This window comes from Myotis daubentonii, chromosome 19 (genome assembly GCF_963259705.1).
Source record: "Myotis daubentonii chromosome 19, mMyoDau2.1, whole genome shotgun sequence".
Classification (NCBI taxonomy): domain Eukaryota; kingdom Metazoa; phylum Chordata; class Mammalia; order Chiroptera; family Vespertilionidae; genus Myotis; species Myotis daubentonii.
The window spans coordinates 9,815,758-9,838,716 of record NC_081858.1 but is presented as its reverse complement, the minus strand read 5'-3'; the positions used below and the strand labels follow the sequence as shown (position 1 = coordinate 9,838,716).

At 55.6% G+C, this 22,959-nt stretch overlaps 1 protein-coding gene across 1 annotated transcript; it reads left to right on the top strand.

The window, feature by feature from the left end:
* The first annotated feature begins 5,508 nt into the window (after positions 1–5,508).
* On the top strand, positions 5,509–22,406 carry PLBD2 (phospholipase B domain containing 2). Its single transcript, XM_059676670.1, has 12 exons — positions 5,509–5,860; positions 11,080–11,173; positions 12,034–12,192; positions 13,419–13,519; positions 13,731–13,945; positions 16,364–16,461; positions 18,885–19,045; positions 19,675–19,770; positions 19,970–20,041; positions 20,621–20,773; positions 21,260–21,422; positions 21,639–22,406. The coding sequence occupies exons 1-12, from the start codon at positions 5,589–5,591 to the stop codon at positions 21,804–21,806; spliced, it is 1,752 nt and encodes a 583-aa protein (XP_059532653.1). The 5' UTR covers positions 5,509–5,588; the 3' UTR covers positions 21,807–22,406.
* The last annotated feature ends 553 nt before the right edge of the window (positions 22,407–22,959 follow it).

Sequence of the window (22,959 nt, the reverse complement as noted above, 5' to 3'; positions counted from 1 at the left end):
GGCATTGTGTTGTTTGTTTGTTTCTTGTTCTTTAATGTATCTTGATTGATTTCAGAGAGGAAGGCGAGGGAGAGAGAGATAGAAGCGTCAATGATGAAAGAGAATCACTGATCGGCTGCCTCCTGCACGCCCCACACTGGGGATCGAACCCACAAACTAGGCATGTGCCCTGACCGGGAACTGAACTGTGACCTCCTGGTTCATGGGTTGATGCTCAACCACTGAGCCACACCAGCTAGGGCAGAAGGCATTGTTGTTGCTATTATTCCATTGATCCTACAATGACTTACCTGCCGGTGTCCCCCACCAGCTAGGAGCCCCTCACAGCAAGGGGCAGGCCCCGCTGGTCCCGTGTCCGGGCAACCGGCACACAGGCTCTCACGGCTAGAGCCTGTGTGTGGGAATAACAGCCGGCCCCAGCTCACCTGCTGCCTGAGGAAGTGGCTTCGAACGGCTGAGTTTGGAGACTAAGTCCTTCTTCCCTCAGGGACGCTGCCTCTGGAGCTCAGGGGCCCGGCGGGCAGGGGGAGGCCTTGATGTCGCCATCCTAGGCCAGCTGGGCAGCCGGGCCACTCCCTCCCTGTCGCCCAGAGGCCAGGGAGGGGAGGGGTGCGTGGAGAATGAGCGCCTGTGGGAAGAAGTCTGGAAAGATCCAAGGAAAAGAATCGCTGGACACAGAGCAGGGAGGTAACTGTGGTCTGGAACACAGTCCTGGTTCGCCTCTGCTCTGACGGACAGGACCCGTGTTAGGGCCTCTTTCCACCTGGGAAAGGCCAGTAGACATCGCACATTCACAGGCCCGAGGCCAGGACGCACTGAGATTATGTGTGCAGACCCCCAGCCCATGGCTTGGTATTTGTGAAAGCTGAATGGATGGAAGCCGGGAGGGGTCCCCTTCACCACCGAGGTCCCGCATCACTCAGAGACAGGCCAGCTCAGCCTGACACTGAGCACCCTGTTCAGGAGGCCCAGGGCGGGGTGGCAGCTCCGGGAACAGTGCAAGTACCGGGGGCAGCGTGAGCGGAAGTAGTAAGGAGTGAGGGGGAACTTGGAAGAGGAAAGAGAGAATCAGAACTTTCAGTCCTTAGCCCACAGGGCACAGAGACGTGGAAGGTTCCTCAAGATGCCCGAGTCTCCCCTGCAACAATGCCAGTGCCTCCTGGCCCCGGCAGCCCTGAGCACGTAGTCGCATGGCCCTTGAACCCCCGCAGGGACAGGGTGCTTCCCAAGGCAGTCCGCTTGCCAGGGGACAGTACCAATGGCGAGGAAGTGGTTTTTTTTTTTTAATTTTATTTTTATTTATTGGTTTTAGAGAGAGAGAGAGAGAGAAACACTGATTTGTTGTTCCACTTATGTATACATTCATTGGTTGCTTCTTTTATGGGTCCTGACCAGGGAATGAACCTGCAATCTTGGCGTACTGGGATGATGCTCTGACCAACTGAGCTACCTGGTCAGGGCGCACGGAAGTGTTTCCATTGCCAGGAGGAGTCTCCATGGGGCTAATCCTTCTAGAAAGTGACTTGGCAATGGATACATGTCAATCTTAAGAGCCTCGAAAGGACACGTGCCCTCTGCACCGCCGATGCTGCTCCCGGAGCTTTCCTGAGCGAAGGATTTGGACGATGCTCTGAGCGCAGGAATGTTTTACTACAGGGACACTCACGATTGGGCAGCCGTTGAAAACGCCCTGAGCATCCAGTAATGGCCTTGCTGCGGTTGCCATGGACACAATTGTTAAATCCGTTTTAGTAAGACTCTTAGAGCACTTCCCTTTGGGGTCCCCCCACATGTAGTGGATAAGAATTAGGTCTTTGGATCAGCGAGAGCCAGGCCTGCAACTGGAGTTTGTCCCTGGGTGCGGGGGGAGGGAGGTCACCACTCTTCTCAGACTCTGGTTTTCTGTCTTGACAATGGAGTTCAGTTCCATGGCTCGCTCAGGGTAGCCGTGAAGACTGAACACGGAAATGCTGGTCAGGGGGTGTCAGATGTCTTGTCTACAACACAGAATTGCACAGGGGTCACAGGAAGCACACCCAGGTGACTGGTCACACCTGAGCCACCGTGATGACCACAGGAGGTCACATGACCTATATAGGGCGGGTCAAAGGCGGAGCACTGGGGCGATGCTGTCAGAGCAAGGGGGCTGCCTGGTGCTGGCTAGGCCGCCTCTGAGCCAGACCTGGGTGCTCTGCCTGGGATCCCTGTTCTCCTGACCTGGCCAGCTGGGGGCCTTAGAAACTGACTGCGATGCCCTGGCTGGTTTGGCTCAGTGGATGGAGCATCGGCCTGTGGACTGAAGGGTCCCGGGTTCGATTCCTGTCAGGGGGACATGCCCTGGTTGCAGGCTCGATCCCCAATGAGGGGCATGCGGGAGGCAGCCTATCAATGGTTCTCTCTTATCATTAATATTTCTGTCTCTCTCTCCCTCTCCCTTCCTCTCTGAAATATATATATATACACACACACATACAGTGGGGCCTTGACTTATGAGTTTAATTCCTTCCGAGACCGAGCTCATTAAGAAGCTCGTTAACTCAAATTACTCTATCAATTCAATGCAAAAAATCCGCCGAGAGACAGCTGGTATCTCAAAAAACTCGTTTGTCGGGACACTCGTAAGTCAAGGCCCCACTGTATATACTAGAGGCCCAGTGCATGAAAATTATTGCCCTGGGTGGGGTGGGGGGTCCCTCAGCCTGGCCTGCCTCCTCTCGCAGTCTGGGAGCCCTCAGGGGATGTCCTACTGATGGCTTAGGCCTGCTCCCCACAGAGAGCAGGCCTAAGCCACAGGCTGGCCTCTCTCTGCGGGAGCCGACCAGGCTGATCAGGGGAAGGCGCTGCCCCCATCACCCCGCTGCTGCGAGGCCTGAGCCCCAAGCTTCGCAGCCGCTGTGGCTTTGTCCGGATGGACGTCTGGAAGACATCTGCCCTAATTAGCATATTACCCTTTTATTAGTATAGATATAGATATAAAAAAACTGACTGTGATATGGTAGTACCTGTTTCAATATACATATACACGGTGAAAAGATGACCACAAGCAAGTTAATTTACATATCATCACCTCACATCGTCATTTTTTGGTGTGCGGTGAGACTACTTCAGATCAACTCTCAGCACATGTTAAGGATACAGAGCCATTAACTGTGGGCATCATGTTGCACATTAGATCTCCAGAAGGTATTCATTTTGCATAACTGAAACTTTGTACCTTTTGACCAACACCTCCCCACTTCCCCTCCCCTCCCTCCGCCCCTGGAAGTCACCACCCTTCTCTCTGCTTCTCGGAGTTTGGCGATTTAGATTCCGCGTATAAGTGCGGTCAGGCAGTACTTGTTCTGCGTCTGGCTGAGCTCAGCACAGTGTCCTCCAGGTTCCTCCCTGTTGTCGCAAATGGCAGGATTTCCTTCTCTTTAAAGAAGGAAAAGACTTGCCGAGGCCGGTTTGGCTCAGTGGATAGAGCATCAGCCTGCGGACTGAAAGGTCCCGGGTTCCATTCCAGTCAGGGGCATGTACCTTGGTTGCGGGCACATCCCCAGTAGGGGGTGTGGGGGAGGCAGCTGATCGATGTTTCTCTCTCATCGATGTTTCTAACTCTCTATCTCTCCCCCTTCCTCTCTGTAAAAAATCAGTAAAATATATTTAAAAAAAAAAAAAGAAGGAAAAGGCTGAATAATATCTCATTGAGTATATGTACCTCATTTTCTTTATCCATCCATCCTTCAATGGGCACTTAGGTTTTTCTGTATCTTGGCTATTGTGGGTCATGCTGTAATGGGAGGGCAGATATCCGTCGAGATCCTGTTTTTTTTGTTTGTTTTTTTTTTAAAATATATTCCATTGATTCCCCACAGAGAGGAGAGGAGAGGGACAGAGAGTCAGAAACATCGATGAGAGAGAAACATCGATCATCTGCCTCCCCCACACCCCTTACTGGGGATGTGCCCGCAACCAAGGTACATGCCCTTGACCGGAATCGAACCTGGGACCCCTGAGTCTGCAGGCCGACGCTCCATCCGCTGAGCCAAACTGGTTAGGGTGAGAGATCCTGTTTTTATTTCCTTTGGATATAGACCTAGAAGTGGCATTGCTGGAGCCTATGGCGGTTCTACTCTGAATTTTCTGAGGCCCCTCCGTACTGTTTTCCATTGTGGCCACACCAACTTACTCTCCCACCAGCAGTGCACAGGGTTGCCTCTTCTCCACATCGGGCCAGCACTTCTCTTTGTTTTCTTGGTAATGGCAATCCTAACAGGAGTGAGGGGGGAGCTCAAGATTTCCATTCCCATTTCTGGAGAGGGTGTTGCATCCGGGATGCTGGGACTGCCTGGCTGGCCACTGCCACCAGCTGGTTGTACTTGGATTTGCCTCAAGGGCCCTCAGAGGACAGCCTGTCTGCCTCTGCGACTCCCAGAATCCCTAACTCGTTTGTCAGCTGTCTTGTCACGTTGCTTATGATGTCTTGGACATGAAAAAGTTAAAGGGGATTTTATTTTTTAAAAAATATATTTTGTTGATTTTTTACAGAGAGGAAGGGAGAGGGATAGAGAGTTAGAAACATCAATGAGCGAGAAGCATCCATCAGCTGCCTCCTGCACGCCCCCTACTGGGGATGTGCCCGCAGCCAAGGTACATGCCCTTGACAGGAATCGAACCTGGGACCCTGGAGTCCGCAGGCCAACGCTCTATGCACTGAGCCAAACCGGTTAGGGCTAAAGGGGATTTTATGTAGTTAAATGTCTTCATTGTTAATTGCACCTGGAAAGCCTTTCCCCACACATGTTATGGAGGAACTCACCCATATTTCCTTCTACTTCTGCAGTTTCATTGTTATATTTAGATTCTCATCATTTAGAAGTTTATGCTTGTGTATGGTGTGAGGAATGGATCCTGAACCCAAAGAAAAGAAAAAGAGAGCATTTTGGGGACAATTGGAAAAATGTGAATAAAACCCTGCACTAGATACTAGTATTAGATGAGGGTAAGTCTCCTGACCATTACAATGGTAGGTGGTGGTTCCTAGGACGAGGTCTTTTTTCTTAGGAGAAACTATGCATCTCCTGCATGTAGGACGGACATGTCAAGATGCCTTCAACTAACTCTGAAGTGGTTGAGCAAAACATATACAGGGTGTCCCCCCAAAATGTATACATATTTTGAATGATTATGAAGTCAGTGTTTACTAACATACGTTTTCAAAATTAAGTGAGTTAAAGTGTGTATGCATTTTTTGGGGACACCCTCTCTATATATATATCAAGAGAAATTGATTAAATGTAAGCAAATATGAGCAATCGATGGTAGGCATATGGGTATTTACTCTCCTCCTTGCAACTTTGCTCGAGGTTTGAAATTTTGAAAAATAAAAAGTTGGGGGGACGTGTGCTAGGCAGGGCTTTCGTTGGTGGACAGGGGTGCTGGGCTCTTTAAGATAGGCCCCGCCCCTCCGCCCCACTTCGGGCCCCGCCCATCCCGGAAGAGCTGGGCCCAAGCCCCACCCCTCTCCTCTCCGCGACCTGCTGTCCCTGCGCCCGCGGTGACGGGGAGCTGTCACGTGAGCGGGCTGCGTGCGGCTCCGCGTGGCGATGGTGGCCCCGCCGTCCCGCTCCCCCGGCGGCCGCCTGACCCCGGCGCTGGCCCCGGGGCTGGCCCTGCTGGCCGCGCTGTTTCTGAGCGGCTGGACGGGCGCCATCCCGACCCCGAGGGACCCCTGGGGGCCCAACGGGCCGGTGCCCCCCGCCTCCCGCAGCCGCTCGGTGGTCCTGGACGCCAGGACGGGCCAGCTGCAGCTGGTGGATGGCCGCCAGCCCGACGCCGTGGCCTGGGCCAATCTCACCAACGCCATTCACGAGACAGGGTAAGGGGAGACCCGACTCCGCCCGAACCAGCGGGGGGAGCGGGGGAGGCTGGGCGCAGGGCCTGGCCCGTCCCCAGGACCAGCCTCTGGCCGGCGACAGTGCCCTTGTCTCCCTGGGGGTCAGCGTCCCGCTTCTGAGGACACAGCGCCGCCCTCTGGACCAGGGCCCTGGCTGGGTGGGAGCTGAGGCAGCATCCCCCAACCTTGGCCTGGGGTGCCTGACCTCTGCCCCCCAGAGACTGGGCCCTGGGTCGGGGACACAGTGCCTGCATCTGGAAGGGTCCGTGGCTGGTGGTAACAACTTCCCCTTGTCCACACTCCGCTGTCCCATCTCCTGGGCCTGCTGAGCTCGCCAGGAAACCAATTTTCACTTTCTCGGTGGTACCTGGCCGGATGGGTGCCAGCCCCTCGCTGCTGTTCTGGAACCAAGGCCACAGGATAGAGCCTGGTTTAGCCCGTCAGAAAACAGAAACTCGCACAGACCCCGATGATGCCATGGCTGGGCTCTGCTCCTCCCTGTCGTCTCTCCCGATGGGGAAACTCATGGGGCCAGAGACTTAGTTTGGAGCCAAGTGCTCCGTCCCGGGCAATGGCGATCACTGTCCTTCTCGCTGGGACTGTCCGTCTGTTGTGTGACTCTCACCCAATCTCTCTGCCTGTCTGCCTCCCATTTCCCCTTCTTGGCCCAGAGTTTTGAGGATGTACTCTGGCTGGGAGGTTGGGTGGGGCCCCTCTCAGGCCTTATACCAGGGCTTGGGCCCATTCATTCACTCACTCACTCACTCACTCACTCACCTGGTGTGCTTGGCCTTGAGGATAGGGAGCTGAGCAGGTGTGGGCTGGGTCCCCCTCAGTGGGGGAGACAGTGCCAAAAGGGGAGCCCGAGTCAGTGGGATTGGGGAAAGTCTGCCTCAAACCTTGTCAGCGGGGCCCTGGCCCTGGATCCAGGCTTTTCTGGGGATCTTGGGGAACTCCGCTCCCCACCCCATCCTGGGCTCATCCCAGTGCGTAAACCACATTGCCGTCTCCAGCAGGCATGGCCACTGCTGCCCGCATCCATTTTGCTGGCGTGCATTAATTCCTGCAGATGTTGGGGAGACACAGGACACCCTCATTTTGGTGCTTTGTGGCACTTGGGAGGGTATCAGACAGAAGAAAAAATTGGGAGCGGGATTTGCTGTAGACACAGGAGCTGGGCAGAGCTAATCTGGGGAGGCTTCTGGGAAGAGGAGGCCTCAGGGCTGGCTGGCAACTATGGAGGAACCAGAGCTCTGTGGCTCTGACTGTGGTCACTGCTGACTCACACATGTTTTTGGCCTTGCTTAGCAGAGCCACGAGGGCCTGAGTATCTCTGCCTGGCTGCCAGCTAGAGGAGGAGGCACAGAGGTGAGGCCAGGATGGGGAGGGGGAGGGTTAGGGGACCCCTCCTTTTCTCTAGACCCCAGATTTCACCACTGGGGACCCGGGGGATACACTCCACATCCTCTTCCCTCATAATCTCTCTTTGAGTATCTGACATTGGACCAATACTCCCCACATAGCATGGAAACATCTAGGATTTGGTGTTTGGGGATCAGAGATGCCCCCAGAGTTGGAGCCTGCACCAGCCCAGCTCTGGCCTTGGTCCTGCGGAAGCCGAACCCTCCAGCTTTACCTTTTCCTCCTTCCCTGATCTGTTCCCCCACCAGCTCTTTGCATAAATCACCATCCAGTTAGGAGAGGAAGTGAAGATCCATATGAGGGAATTAGCCTATTGGGAAGCCAGCAGGCAACCCCAATCCACCAGCCAACACACAGAAACTCAGCCCAGCCAATGGATAAACACAACCCCGCTATTCTCTAAAAAGTGATGCAGCCTTACCTGGTTTGGCTCAGTGGACAGAGCATCGGCCTGCAGACTGAAGGGTCCCAGGTTCGATTCCAGTCAAGGGCATGTGCCTTGGTTGCGGGCACATCCCCAGTGGGGGGTGTGCAGGAGGCAGCTGATCGATGTATCCCTCTCATTGATGTTTCTAACTCTCTATCCCTCTCCCTTCCTCTCTGTAAAACATAAATAAAATATATTTTAAAAAAAGGGATGCAAGATAAACATAGGCATTCAAGAATGAGAAAGGGGTGACAGCCACAGATAAGGTGGGCACCCTACCTGGTGAGGGGATCCCAGGAATGCTGTACACTGCAGCCAGGTGACCCCCTGCCCATCTCACACAAAAGGTCTGAATTTGCCCAACTGGCTTCTCAGAGGCGCTAGCCACCCCTGACATAAAGTCAGACATAAAGTCAGTGTCACCCAGTCGGCGTGGCTCAGTGGTTGAGCATCAACCTATGAACCAGGAAGTCATGGTTCGTTTCCCAGTCAGGGCACACGCCTGGGTTGTGGGCCCGATCTCCAGTGTGGGCCTGGAGGAGGCAGCCGATCAATGATTCTCTCTCATCTTTGATGTTTCTCTCTCCCTCTCCCTTCCTCTCTGAAATCAATAAAAATGTATTTTTAAAAAATCAGTGTGGAAAAAGATTGGCTTCACAGATCCCATGCTGCCAACTTTTAATTTTTGTCAGGCAAGCACATTAAAAACAAAACAGAACAATCCTTACCTACCTCTGTTCATTGTCTCTCATAAGGGATCAGCTATTTTAAGAACCAAGCAAGCAGCAAGGACATGATCCCAGAAAAAAAGCAGCCTTTACTGGGCTCATTTAGCTTAGAAACACCCTCTTGTGGGTGTTTTTGTTTTGCCCAGGGATTGAGGCAGAGTTCCTCAAAGTTGTCCACCGGCACAGTTGCTGACTGACGCCCAAGCCTTCCCATTTTACAGACGATGAGCTGAGGCTGGGCGGGCAGGGGGTGCTGAATGAGGCAGCATTTCAGGTTTGCAATCAGAGATCTAGGACATTTGCTGTAGGTGGCGTGGGACAGCAGCCTTATCTCAGTGCTGAGCCTGGGACAACCTCCCCAGATCAGAAGGAATTTGATTACGGCTTAGGGCCTGAGGCAATCGAAGGATCTGCAGAGCTCAGCCCGGAGATCTCCAGCACAGGAGCTGGGAGCTGGGAGCAAAACCTCCCTCACGCCAGGCCTTCTGGGAAGGTAGGTGGGTACCTGTCCACCCGGGTTTTCTGAAGACCCAGGCGAAATGAATAAGAGCCATCTGAACGGAATCACCCCAGAGCCCCTGGGATAAGGTGGCACTCCGTCGCATAAGGCAGTGACTCACGCCACATTTGGGGTACTGCGGCCTGGCAGGGGCGGGGGAGGGGAAATGCCACTCTCACGCAGCCTTCTTCCTGCCCAGCTTGAAAGAAGCCATGCTGCGCTTTTTAAAATGTTGGTGATTATTATAAAAGCAATGAACTTTTCATGGTAGCAATCCCAGCCGTTCAGAAAGGTGGGGTGGGATGGAGGAGGTTTTTTCCTTTCGGTGGAGAACCGCTGTGAGCCCTGTCAACGTAGGAAACGTCCAAACCTGTAAGAATTGTTGTCAGTTTATTCTGTTGCCAATTGCCAGGCAGCAGAATCCCAAGGGATTGAGCAAATGCTCTAGAAGGTGGCAGTCCTACCATTTATTTTATACACCAGAGTCAAAGGGGAAGACCTCAGCGGGTTCCATGAAATCCATTGGTGGTAGATTCGGGAGGCGGGAGAAAGCCAAGCGGGGAAACCTGAGGGATTGGATAAAAGGTAGAAGGCACAGGCACATACTTCTCTGACACAGGCGGGTAAGGGGTAGTTAACAGTTAACAATTAGCCTGATGATAAGAATGAGGGGGGCCTGTGTTTTAGGGGGGGGTGTGAGGAATTACTCTGATATTCCAAAGGCACGTTATTAGGTAGATTATCTTAGTCGCAAAAAGAGACAGGCTCGGGGAAGGTTGACCTTTGTCAGGGAAAAGACCTGCCTGGGACATGACAGCCCACCACAAACTGCTTTTAGTTAGAAAGTTTCCATTTCAGGCCATCTTCGTGGTTGCTTTAGGTCTCTGAGTTGGCAAGGTTGCCATGCAGGCCTCCCCTTAGCCTGTGGCCCCTTTGCATCCACACCCTGTTAGGTCATTATCTGTGTACGCTACCCCCATTAGCTCTCCGAAGGCCGGGGCTGGGTGTCATTCATCCTCGTCCACCCTGCGTGTCTGGTGCCCAGTGGGCACTCAGGCTGGCCTGCGAGGGTGGTGGTTTGCTAGTCTTTCCTCTCCACACTCTCCTCCAGGCAGAGCTATTCCTGTCCTAGAGCTCCTGGTGGCATTTCAGCTGCCTTCCCATGAGGCAGTCCTGGCGGGCCTGGCTCCGCCTCCTCCTGGGGCCTCTTCAAAGTCACATAAGTGTCTTCCCGTTGCCCTCCTTGCCTTAATAGAAATTGTCTTAGATGTTTTCCTCCTAGTTCCAGGAGTCACCTGGGTGACTGGTTTTGGGTCTTTGGAGCAAGGATAAAATCCAGACCCACCAAGGAGAAGGCTGGTAGATTTGGCTGCACGAAAACGAAACCTCTATGTGCAAAAGCAAAGATCGATGAAAACACAAACATATTTCCAATATTAGTGACAAGCCAAGGGCTAATACATATGCAGAGAATTTCACCCAGCCATAAGAAAAGGTTTTAAAAAACACAACGGAGAAAAATGAGTGAAGGACAGGAACCAAATGATTATAAATGACCAGTAAAATTAAGGAAATAGCCCTGGGCGGTGTGGCTCCGTTGGTTGAGTGTCGACTGGGTGCACCGAGTCGCCGGTTCCCTTCCGGGGCAGGGAACATGCCCGGGTGGCAGGCTCAATCCCAGTGGGGAGCATGCAGGAGGCGGCCGGTCCATGTTTCTCTCTCACATCAATGTTTTTCTCTTCCTCTCCCTTCCCCCCTCTCTCTAAAAGCAATAAAAAACATCTTTAAAAAAAGAGGTAATAGACATTCGAGTGACTAGAACAGTGCCTGGCACAGAGGACGACCTGAAATTAGTGTCGGGGCTGGAATGAAGGTTATTTCAGTTCTTGGGGGAGGCAGCTTGTCAGTATTCATTCAAATTAAAAATATGTGTTCCCTGCGACCCAGCCTTTACTCTTTTAGGGGTTTAGCCTGACAAGTGCACAGGGCCAGACAGACATGCTCACGTGAAGGCAGTTCGTCGCTGGTGTTGGGATGGTTTAACACTGGGGACACTCTGTGCCGAGCGGAGGGACGCTCTGCACCTGTCCCTGGCTGACCACGTGTCCCCTCCCCTTCCTCTCAGGTGGGCCTTTCTGGAGCTGCACACCAATGGCCACTACAATGACAGCCTGCAGGCCTACGCGGCGGGCGTGGTGGAGGCCGCCGTGACCGAGGAGGTAAGGCCAGATGGGGACGCCGGGGCTCCTGCCTCCCCCACTCCCCACCCACGTGTCCCCAGGGAGCTTCGGACGGTGCCGAGGTCCGTGCAGAGGGGCTTCCCGCCCCAGCCCTCCGTCTGGCTGGGGAGAACGGCTCACGTGCATTCCTTAAACGTTTCCACGAGGCTCCGTTCAATGCAGATAAAAAACACATAACGTATTCCAGGTTATAAAGCACAGTGATCACGTGAGCACCCAAACTAAAACCTGCAATGTTCCTGACATTATCGCAGCCCCCCTCCCAACCCATTCCCCCTGTTTTCCCTTCCGCTTGAGGTACCCCACCCTAAATGTGGTGCCTGCCATTCCCATTCATTCAGCCATCAGTCATTTATATTGAGATACAGTTCATAGGCCGTAAAACTCTCTATTTTAAAATGTCTGATTCAGTGGGGTTTTTTAGTATCTTCATAAGGTTGTGCAGCCATCACCACTATCTAATTCCAGAACATTCTTATCACCCCAGAAAGAAACCCCATATGCATCAGCAGTCACCTTCCTTTTTCTCCCCACACCCCAGCCCAGGGGTGGGCAACCCCTGGCACGCGTGCCAAACACATACCTAGAGTGGGGGTCCTGGTAACAGAGGGGGTGTAATCTAGGACAGACTTCGAAGGCTAACGGGTTCAGCGGAGGGAGATGTCCGGCGTCGGGCCCTGCTTGGGGTAAGCGCTGGCCGGGTGAGGAGGGCCGTCAGGGAGAGGAGCCAGTGAGCAGAGGCGCCCGGGGCTCTGGGTGAGGACTCTTAACCCAAGTGGGGAGCCAGTGGGGTCTGCAGGGGAGAGCGCAGCCCGCTGTCCTGCCCTCGCCCCCCACAGCTCATCTATATGCACTGGATGAACACGGTGGTGAACTACTGCGGCCCCTTCGAGTACGAGGTCGGGTACTGCGAGAGGCTCAAGGGCTTCCTGGAAGCCAACCTGGAGTGGATGCAGAGGCAGGTGGAGCTGAACAAGGACTCTGCCTACTGGCACCAGGTGGGCGGGGCCGCGTGCTCAGTGGGATGGGGCGCGGGTTGGGTGTGCTGTGGGGACCTGTGTCCCGCCCTTCCTGGCCAGCCCTTGGATGTGGCCATCATTGTCTCCCTCCCTCCAAATAGACCTGCCATTCATCCATCTGTCCATTCTCCACCGTCCGTCCTTCCATCCATCCATCTGTCCATTCTCCACCGTCCATCCTTCCTTCCATCCATCCATCCATCCATGTGATGGAGCTCCAGCTGTCCCTCCTGGCCTCCCTGTCTCTCCCCAGCCCATTCTGCCCTCCTGCCATCAGAGCCCCTGTAGTGCGTTGTCAGCGCTGTTTTACTTGCATGCAAGGGAGGCGCTGGGTTGACTACATTAGAAAAGTCTTCATAGAAGAGGAAGGGGAAGGGGAAACTAGAAAACCCAGGAAGTTGGGGCGCAGTGACTGTGGTTTCCTTAGCCAGGTGAGCTACTGATTAGCCCAGAGACCCAGGTAGGGCACAGTGCTTGGGGGCCACTGGCTAGGTCATTAACGAAGTCATTCATGTATGGACCCCCTGGCACCCCTCGAGTTTAACTGTGAAGCGCACACCACGGCGGTGTCTGGAAGTGCCTGCCAGTGTCTGTGAGCACCTCCAGCTCACCTGGGCCAGGTGTGCACCTGTCCCTCTGTAGAATTTCTTACTGTCCACCCGCCCACCTGCTCCTACCCTCACTAGAACAGGCTCTTCCTCCCTCCCATTCACCCATCTATCCACCCACCCATTCACCCATCTATCCATTCATTTGTCTACCCACCAACACATCATCCATCCTGCAGATGCTTATGAAGTATCTGGCATGTGCCCAGCACAGTTCAAGGTCCCGCGGGGACGTAGTAATGATACTCCATGGTTACAGAACAAAGGCAGTTACGATGGGGAGAAGTCAGCCACATGAGACAGGTGTCCTGAGGCAGCAGCACAGCCAGTAGCTAAACTCAGAACAGCCTGGGAGGCTTCCTGGAGGAGGTGGCTTTAAGCTGGGCTCTTAAGTGGGCGTGATTTGGAAGTTGGCACAGGGCAGAGACATAGTTAATTAATTGAAGGCAGGAGGGTGCTTGGCATGGAGGGGTAGTGGTGGGTCAGGGCTGGCTGGAGCCTGGCGTGTGCACCTAGGCCTCTCCTGCTCTGTCTGGACCCCAGGCAGGAGAAGGTGTGAGCCTGGGGGAGGCCTCACCCCCTCTGCCCCCTCCTCAGGTGCGGCTGACCCTCCTGCAGCTGAAGGGCCTAGAGGACAGCTATGAAGGCAGTGTGGCCTTCCCAACTGGCAAGTTCACCATCAAACCCTTGGGCTTCCTGTAAGTGCCACCCCAGAGTGGACAGGGCAGGGGAGAGGGCACACACCTCATAGTCAGACAGCCTGGGCCCCGTACTGGCTGTGCCACTTCCTGGCTCCGTGGTCTCGGGCCGATCACCTGCCCCCAGCCCCCAGAGGCTGTTTCCTCCTCTGTGACGTGCGTCTGTGATAGACTCAGAGCAGGCACGTAACCCGGTGGCCGGCCTCCTCAGCCTGTTGCAGATCTCTGGGGACCTGGAGGACCTCGAGCTGGCCCTGAATAAGACCCAGACCAAGCACACTTTGGGCTCTGGCTCCTGCTCCGCCCTCATCAAGCTGCTGCCCGGCCACAGTGACCTCCTGGTCGCCCACAATACCTGGAACTCCTACCAGAACATGCTGCGCATCATCAAGAAGTACTGGTTCCAGTTCCGAGAAGGCCCCCAAGGTGGGTGGCTGTGGGTGTGTCTGTGTGTGGGCACACGGGCCGGGGTGGGGGAAGGGTGCTGGGAGATGTGGGCCTTGGCCTGAGGCACACTGCGGTCACTGTAGGGCCACTCGAAGAGCTCATCGTATGTTTAGCATGTTAATTTCCTCTTAGGAAATGTTTATTTCACAAGCTGTATTCATTAGCGAGTGCTGCATAACAAATCGCCTCCGCATTTAAAACAACAAAAGCTTAAAACCACCATTTTGGGGGGGGGGGTCACGTGTCTGTGGGTCAGCTGGGTGGTTTTGTTGTCCTGGGCAGACCTGGCTGATCTTGGCTGGCTCACTGATGCTTCAGGGTCAGCCGGGGCCAGCGGGCTGACCTAGCATGGCCTCATTCCTGGGCGTGCGGTTGGCTGTCAGCTGGAGTGATGGGGCAGCTGGACTTCATGGCCAGCTCGGGCTTGTTCACCTGACATGTGGGCAGGGAAGTGTGGAAGGCCTCGTGAGAGCTGGTTAAACAACTGGCAGAGCATTCGGATGCTCGAAGCAAGTCAGGTGACCAGCTCAGATTCCAGAGGTGGGGGACTAGCCCCCACCATTCGATGTGAGGAGCTGCAGAGCCCATTGCAATGACTAGCCCCAGGGTCAACCCTAGAGGTAGCCACTGAAATATGGAAACGACCTAAGTGCCCATGTGGCCATCGATGGGTGAATGGATTAAGCAAATATGGTGTACACACACACACACACACACACACACACACACACACACACACTGGAATATTATTCAACCGTAAAAAAAGAAAGCAAGCCTGTTACTTACAACAACATGGATGGACCTTGAGGGCATTATGCTAAGTGAAATAAGCCAGACACAAAAAGACAAATACTGCATGATACCCCTTATATAGAGAATATAAAAAAGTCAAAGTCATAGAAGCAGAGAGTAGATTGGTGGTTGCCAGAGGCTAGGGGTGGGGGAAGAGGGAGTACAAGCTTCCGGTTAGAACAGGGGTCCTCAAACTTTTTAAACAGGGGGCCAGTTCACTGTCCCTCGGACCGTTGGAGGGCCAGACTATAGTTTAAAAAAAAAAACTATGAACAAATTCCTATGCGCACTGCACATGTCTTATTTTGAAGTAAAAAAACAAAACGGGAACAAATACAATATTTGTATTTGCATGTGGCCCGCGGGCCGTAGTTCGAGGACCCCTGGGTTAGAAAATGAGGAAGCTCTGGGGCCCTAACATAGGGTGGTGACTCTCTTTAGCAATGCTGTTGTATACTTGGACTCTGCTAAGAGAGTAGAACTTAGGCGTTCGCACCACACACACTAACAGGGGACTGTGTGAGGTGGTGGACGTGTCAATTAGCTGGATTATGGTCATCATTTCACAGCGTATTAACTCATCCCATTGTGTGCCTTAAATATTGACCATCTGTATTTGTTAATTATATCTCAATAAAGCCAGGGAAAGAACCCCCCCAAACAAAGCCCATGCTCTCAGATTCCTGGGTACTGCCCTCTGGATTACATTTTTTGCAGGAGGTCTTGGTAATAAAAAACAAAACAAAAGGGAAGCCGGCCTAGCCAGTGGGGCGCAGGTGGTTGAGCATTGACCCATGAACCAAGAAGTCACTGGTTCAATTCCGGGTCGGAGCACATGCCCGGGTTGCAGGCTCGATCCCCAGTAGGGGGCCTGCAGGAGGCAGCCAATAGATGGTTCTCTCTCATCAATGTTTCTGTCTCTCTCTCTCTCTCCCTTCTTCTCTCTCTAAAATCAATAAAAAAACATTAAAAAAAAAAAAAAGAAAGCTAAAAACGGTACTAGTAGCCGAAACCGGCTTGGCTCAGTGGATGGAGCGTCGGCCTGTGGACTGAGGGGTCCCGGGTTCGATTCCGGTCAGGGGCGTGTACTTGGGTTGCGGGCATATCCCCAGTGGGAGATGTGCAGGAGGCAGCTGATCGATGTTTCTCTCTCGTCAATGTTTCTGGCTCTCTATCTCTCTCCCTTCCTCTCTGTAAAAAATCAATAAAATATATTAAAAAAAAACCAAAAACAAACAAACAAAAAAACACGGTACTAGTAAACAGTATATATATATATATATATATATATATATATATATATATATATATATATATTGTTACTAGCATTCACACACACCCACACACCTGGCTTGCTAAATAGCAGAAAGAAAGGTGTGTGTGTGTGTGGGGGGGGGGGGGCGGGGCCGGGGAGAGGTCAATGGGGGAAAAGGGAGACTTATGTAATACTTTGAACAATAAAGAATTTAAATTAAAAAAGAAAAGGCTTCCCCTGAGGCCTGCTGCTCCCCCCCCCCACACTCCCAAGTCTGGATGGGTGGGGGTGCGGCCCCCCACGTGGGCTTGTCTGACCAGCACCCCCACTCCGGCCCTGTCCCCCCACAGAGGATTCTCCCCTGGCTCCTGGCAACAAGCTGGTCTTCTCGTCCTACCCCGGCACCATCTTCTCCTGTGATGACTTCTATGTCCTGAGCAGCGGGCTGGTGAGCCTCCCTCCCCTGACCCCTTCCTCCCCGGGGTGCTCCTCACACAGCAGCGGTGGGCGGGCAGGCACTTGGACTACTGGTCGGGGCTTCCTTTAAAAAAATGATTCAATTGCAGTTGATCTACAACATTATGTTAGTTTCAGGGGTGCAGCATAGTGATGAGACATTTATGTAGCTTATAAAGTGACCACCTGATAAAGCTAGTACCTATCCATAGGGGGATAGGTGGGGCTTTTTTTTCCTTAATATATTTTTTAAAAATTGATTTTTAGAGAGGAAGGGAGAGGGAGAGAGAGATAGAAACATCAGTGATGAGAGAGAATCATTGATCGGCTGCCTCCTGCACGCCCCACACTGGGGATTGAGCCCACAACCCAGGCATGTGCCCTACCTGGAATCGAACTGTGACCTCCTGGGTCATGGGTCAACACTCAACCGCTGAGCCACGCTGGCCGGACAGAGTGGGGCTTCTTAAATGCAGATCCGCAGGGCCCAGCTGGGCGTCCTGAGCCTGCCGCCGGCCTGGGCCTCTGCACGGTAACACAGCTTCTCAGAAATCGCTGGTCTGGGGCCTTCGGAAACGGCCTTGACCTCAGCGAGGAGAGCCGTCCCTCTCCCGCGCGACCTCGCTGAAACACCGCCTTCTCTCTTGCTTTCCACAAAACCCTTCTAACCTGGCCAGGTTTTCTGAATAAATGTTTACGAGGTGTTGTTTTTACCGGCTTTTCCTGGAGGGGGTCCAAACACATTTAGAAATCGGAGCCTGGCACCCTCCCCGGGGCAGCGAGCCCTGCGATCGCCAGGGCAACACGCAGAGGAGAAAAACATGGCTTTAAAGATGCCAGTTTCCTGGGGGTGGGAGGGGGGCGGGGTCTATTCTGTTAGCGTTTGAGGGGAGCGTGGGATTTAGTCCCTTAAGTTGAAACAGGTGTGAGAGGGCCAAGCGGTGGGTGAGGGCAGCCCCTTGCTCAGTCCCAGGTGGGGAACATGGAAACGGTGGAATCAGTTACCCGGAAAGTGTCCAGGTGGAAATTTACCTCCCAGGGTCCGTAAGTGGCTTTGTGCACAGACCCCTCGGCTCTCTGGGAGCTGTGGCCCCCACCCCAAAGCAGTGTTTTTAAGTGTGTAAACCAAAACGTGCGGGATTAGAAAGGACACCCGCTCTGTTGAAATGTGTTTATCAGAATGTTATCTAAGGCAGCCTGAAATGTTTGTGCTGGGACAGAAGGAGGCGCAGGCGCAGGTGCTGCCTGAGTCACTTAGAAGTAACGCGGACGGAAACGATATTGCCACCTGGTGGGGCAGCGTGTGATTTCTGTCCGCGACAGCTCAGGTACCCTGGTACCTCCGTGGGGTGTCGCCTGTGTTAACAGTGGAGGAGATGGGAATTCAGTTTGATGTTCGTGGAAATAAAATGAGAACTGCCCCAGGTTAAGAGCCCCCTGCTGGAGAGAGAGGACAGTGACTCCGCACTGCCCCTCGCTCCCCGGGGGGCGGGCTTTGGGGCTGAGCTGGTCTCAGCCCTGGCGATGGCTGTGGCTGCCAAGAGCAAGAGGGTGGAGGGAGAGAAGAAGCTGTCCCGGCCTGGGCATTGCGACTCAGGCCTGCCGTGCAGATTCCTCTTTTATTCTTTTTTTAAAAATATGTTTTTATTGATTTTTAAAGAGAGAGGAAGGGAGAAGGATAGAAACAGCAATGAGAGAAACATCATGAGTTGTCTGCCTCCTGCACGCCCCCTACTGGGGATCGAGCCCACAACCCAGGCACGTGCCCTGACTGGGAATTGAACCAATGACCTCTTAGTTCATTGGTCAACACTCAACCACTGAGCCACACCGGCCGGCAGATTCCTCTTTTACGGTCACATTTACGGCTGCTGCTCTCTTAGCTGTTTCTCAGTTTTGTATGAAAAGGGGAGAAGCATGCGTGAGTCCTGCTGGGGGGAACAAGCCCTGATTGGGGAGCTGGAAGTTGGGGGGTCGCATCTTGGACCACCCGCTTACCAGCAGGACCCTGGGCAAGTCTCTAGCCTCCATGGACCTCAGTTTACCTTGCAGCCCGCAGGGCCATCAGTAGCCGCGCTCTCCTTTTCCCGGGAGGCCTGTGAGTGCGGAGACGAAGGCCATCTGGGGGCTAGCAGCTCAAGCCCCCCAGTTCCCTGGGAAACTGCAGGGCAGGTGGAAACGGCTGCCACCCTCTGGGGAAGAGTCGACCGCCTGGGGGGGTCCCTAGACACGGCCCCCTGGGCTCTTCGGGGCTTGTCCCGGGCAAAGCTGAAGCGTGGTCACGAGCCCCGGCAGCGCCCGTCTGGCCCCAGGGAGGAACGGGAGGTTGGGAAACGTAGTCACCGTGAGCGACGAAGCCGCGTGCGCCGGCTGTAGCCAGGTGGCTCTTCACGCCGCCCCTCGGCTCCCCCGCAGGTGACACTGGAGACCACCATCGGCAACAGGAACCCGTCCCTGTGGAAGTTCGTGCAGCCCCGGGACGCCGTGATGGAGTGGGTGCGCAACATCGTGGCCAACCGCTTGGCCTCGGACGGGGCCTCCTGGGCAGAGACCTTCAAGAGGTTCAACAGCGGCACGTGAGTGGGCTTCCGGCCGTGGGCTCCCCCCCCAGAGAGGGACCAACCGCCCCCTGACACTCAGACCCCCTGTGCCCCTCGCCCTCTGCAGAGCCCTTCCACGGATCCTCTCGAGGGTCCCCTCCCTTATCTTGCTTTGTTGTTTAATCCGCACCCAAGGACACCTTTCCATGGCTTTCTAGAGAGACTGGAAGGGAGGGGGCAGAGAGAACATCGGTGGGAGAGAGACTCATCGATTGATTGCCTTTCACACGCACCCCGACCAGGGCCAGGGATCGAACCTGCAGCCCAAGCACGTGCCCTTAACTGGGAATTGAACCTGAGACCCTTCAGGTCGAGAACTGCTGCTCTAGCCACTGAGCAGCACCAGCCCGGGCACCCTCCCTTGTTTTACACACGGGGGAAACTGAGGCCGGGGAGGGAAGCATTTGCCCTCTCCTGCGGGCTTCTCCACCCCGGGAAAGGCCCCAGGGGAAGGACAGGAAGAGACTGTGGAACTTGAGAGCTTGGGGACAGTGGGGAGGGCTGTCGAGGAGGTGGGCGTGGGTGGGCAAGGGCTGTGACTATGGGGAGGGGGGGCTGGGGCAGCGGCTCCAGGCTCCGTTCAGTCCTCCCTCCGCGCCCGGCAGGTACAACAACCAGTGGATGATCGTGGACTACAAGGCCTTCGTGCCGGGGGGGCCCAGCGCTGGGAGTGGGGTGCTCACCGTCCTGGAGCAGATCCCGTGAGTGCCTGGGGGGGCCGGGCTCCAGGCAGCGACCGGGAGGCTGCAGCGTGTGGGAGAGAAAACCCAAGGAAGGCAGCCCTGATGGGGCTCAAGATTCAGGGCGTAACCTGCCCGCAGGCGGTGCGAGCCCCCGGGGCCCTGGAGCGGGCAGAGCCCACAGGAGCCCTTCCTCACCGCCCTGCCCCCTCTCGCCCAGGGGCATGGTGGTGGTGGCCGACAAGACTGCGGAGCTCTACGAGAAGACCTACTGGGCCAGCTACAACATACCGTAGGCGTCCCCCTCGCCTCCTGTGCCGGCCCCGCCCCCTTGCCCAGCTCTCCCCGCTGTCAGGGGCCCTGCAGATCCAAAACCCCACCCCACCCCTTCTCTGGCCCGGGAAGCCCTGGCGGTGTGGGGTACAGCGTGGCGCTTAAGTCAGCATCCGTGTGACTTCCCGTCTGCAGGGTGATGGGGGTGAGCCCACAGTGTGGGCGCTGACCCTGCCATGGCTCCCGCGCTGGGTCCCCTTTAACTGGCTGCTCCTCCATCCCCTCGGGACCTCACTGGGCTTCACTTGGGTGATGTCGTTTGGTCCTTAGACTGTGCTAGCCACAGCTCCTGTCCCCATTTCACAGAGGGCAACACTGAGGCCCCGAGAGAGTGCCTTTTCCCAAGGCTCCCTAGCTGGGTGGTGAAGCGAGGGTTGGGAGCACTCTCTTGGGCCCCCTGAGCCTGAGCTTGGCCACCCCGCCAGGCCACCCCCCAGCACAAACAGGTCATTGTTGCTGTCCTGCCCGCCCCTCCGCCTCCCGGCCGCGGCCAGGCGAGGTCAGTGGGGGCCGTGAGTGACCGCTGTCATCCCCGCAGGTCCTTCGAGTCCGTGTTCAACGCCAGTGGGCTGCCGGGCCTGGTGGCCCAGTACGGGGACTGGTTCTCCTACGACAGGAACCCTCGGGCCCAGATCTTCCGGCGGGACCAGTCGCTGGTGCACGACGTGGACTCCATGATCCAGCTGATAAGGTGCGTGGGGGACAGCGAGCCCGGAGTCACGTGGCACGCTCTGTGCTGTTCACTGTCACTCACTCAGACCTCACAGCACACCCGGGTGGGCAGGGGTGTGGCCCCACTCAGCGTGAGTCCCGCCGGCCGGGGACACTGACCTGCCGCTGCGTGAGCGCCCTGTGCTGGGCGCTGGGCTTGGTACTGGAGACGCAGGTCCCCCACTGTCCTCAGGGCCACCCTGTCCGTGATGTGGGGATGCACCGAGCACACTGAGCGGATGCGTAACTGGACTGTCAGGCCCCAGAAATGCTCTAGTGAGACAAGAGGGTCTCTCCTCGGAGGACGGAGGGCGGGGTGATGAGGTGGGGGGGAGGGACCCCAGCAGCGGGAGGGCTGGTTCGCTGAAATCAGGGACTGTGTTCTGGGGCTGCTGCCAGGAGGAGTTTGGTCCTCACCCTCCCACCCCCTTCCCAGCACGACCGGTCCCTCCCTTCCCACATCCAGGTACAATGATTTCCTGCACGACCCCCTGTCACTGTGCAAGGCCTGCAGGCCGCAGCCCAACGGGGAGAACGCCATCTCGGCGCGCTCCGACCTCAACCCGGCCAACGGCTCCTACCCGTTCCAGGCGCTGCAGCAGCGCTCTCACGGGGGCATCGATGCCAAGGTCTGCCAGGGCCCGGGGCTGTGGGTGGGCTCGGTCACCGTGATGGCTGGGGAGGGGGTGGGGTGCAGGCTGGGCCGACGCAGATGGCAGGGCGGAGTCAGGTCAGAATCGGGCTGGGGGTGGTCCAGGCTCGGGTGGGTGCCGGGACCCTGGGTTGGGTTGGCTTGGAGCCCAGCCGGGGCCGACACTCAGCCATCTGCTCTGCCCCGCCCGCAGGTGACCAGCATGGCCCTGGCCAAGGCCTTGCACCTGGTGGCGGTCAGTGGCCCCACGTGGGACCAGGTGCCCCCTTTCCAGTGGAGCACCTCGCCCTTCAGCGGCCTGCTGCACATGGGCCAGCCCGACCTCTGGAAGTTCGCGCCCGTCAAGGTCTCCTGGGACTGAGGCCGCCTCTGCCGCCGTGACCTCCGGCCCGTCCCATCCGTGGCCTTTGCCCCCTGTTGTGCCCAGAGCGGGGACCCGGGCCTGCCAGGTTCATGCTCATCTGGGCACCTCCTCCTGGGTGGGGCGCGGGACTGAGTCCCTCTCAGGAGTGGGTGAGTGCCGTTCTGTCTCCTCCGCCTCTGCCTCTGTCTCCTTCTTTCCCTGTTCCCTCTGGTCTCTCTGCTTCTCCCCGGCCCCCTCGTGCTGCCCCTGCGGAGGGACCAGGTCTGGGGGGCCCCGTGGGTTTGAGCCCAAGGCCTGGTGTTCCCTGTGGCTGGCGCCGATCTCCGCCCCAGCTCCCCGCCCCCTCGGGAAGCAGCCGTGTCCCCACTGAACAGCTCCCTCCAGGACGGAAACGAACACAAACAAACAAACCAAAGTTCCTGGCGACTGTGGCCGAGGCCCGAGGGTCCTCTCTCCAGGCCAGGCAGGAGTGTCACGCCTGCTCCGGCCTCATGCCCGCCCCAATGTGGGCGTGCCCCTGGCCTCAGGCAGCGCCCACGGCTCCCCTGCTGCAGGTACCAACTCGCAGGCTGTGATGATTAAACAAGAGAGGCGGTGCCCTGTGCTGTGCTTTTGGGCAGTGGGGAAGGCTGGGTCCGTGCCTTTTCTCAAGACTGGGATCTGCACTGTCCTCCTTGCATCTTTCTGTTCATCCTTTTGTTTGTCCATCTATCCATTTATTTGCCAACCCACCCACCCATTGTCCATCTACATATTTATCCCCCCATCCATCCACCCACACCCATCCATCCACCCACATATCACCCATCCACCCATCTCTCTATTCATCTGTTTTCCAGTCATCCATCCATCCATCCATCCATCCATCCATCCATCCATCCATATACCCATTCATCCATTCATCCATCCACCCATATATCCATCAGTCCATCTATCCACCCATTCATCCAGTCATCCATCCATCCATCTATCCATCTATCATCCATATACCCATTCATCCATCCACCCATATATCCATCAATCCATCTATCCACCCATCCATCCACCCACATATCACCCATCCACCCATCTCTCTATCCATCTGTTTTCCAGTCATCCATCCATCCATCCATCCATCATCCATATACCCATTCATCCATTCATCCATCCA

Coding starts and splice junctions, on each gene's coding strand:
- PLBD2 (XM_059676670.1), top strand. CDS start 5,589: ATGGTGGCCCCGCCGTCCCGCTCCCCCGGCGGCCGCCTGACCCCGGCG. Junction 5,861..11,079: donor AACGCCATTCACGAGACAGG/GTAAGGGGAGAC, acceptor CCTTCCTCTCAG/GTGGGCCTTTCTGGAGCTGC. Junction 21,423..21,638: donor ACGGGGGCATCGATGCCAAG/GTCTGCCAGGGC, acceptor CCCCGCCCGCAG/GTGACCAGCATGGCCCTGGC.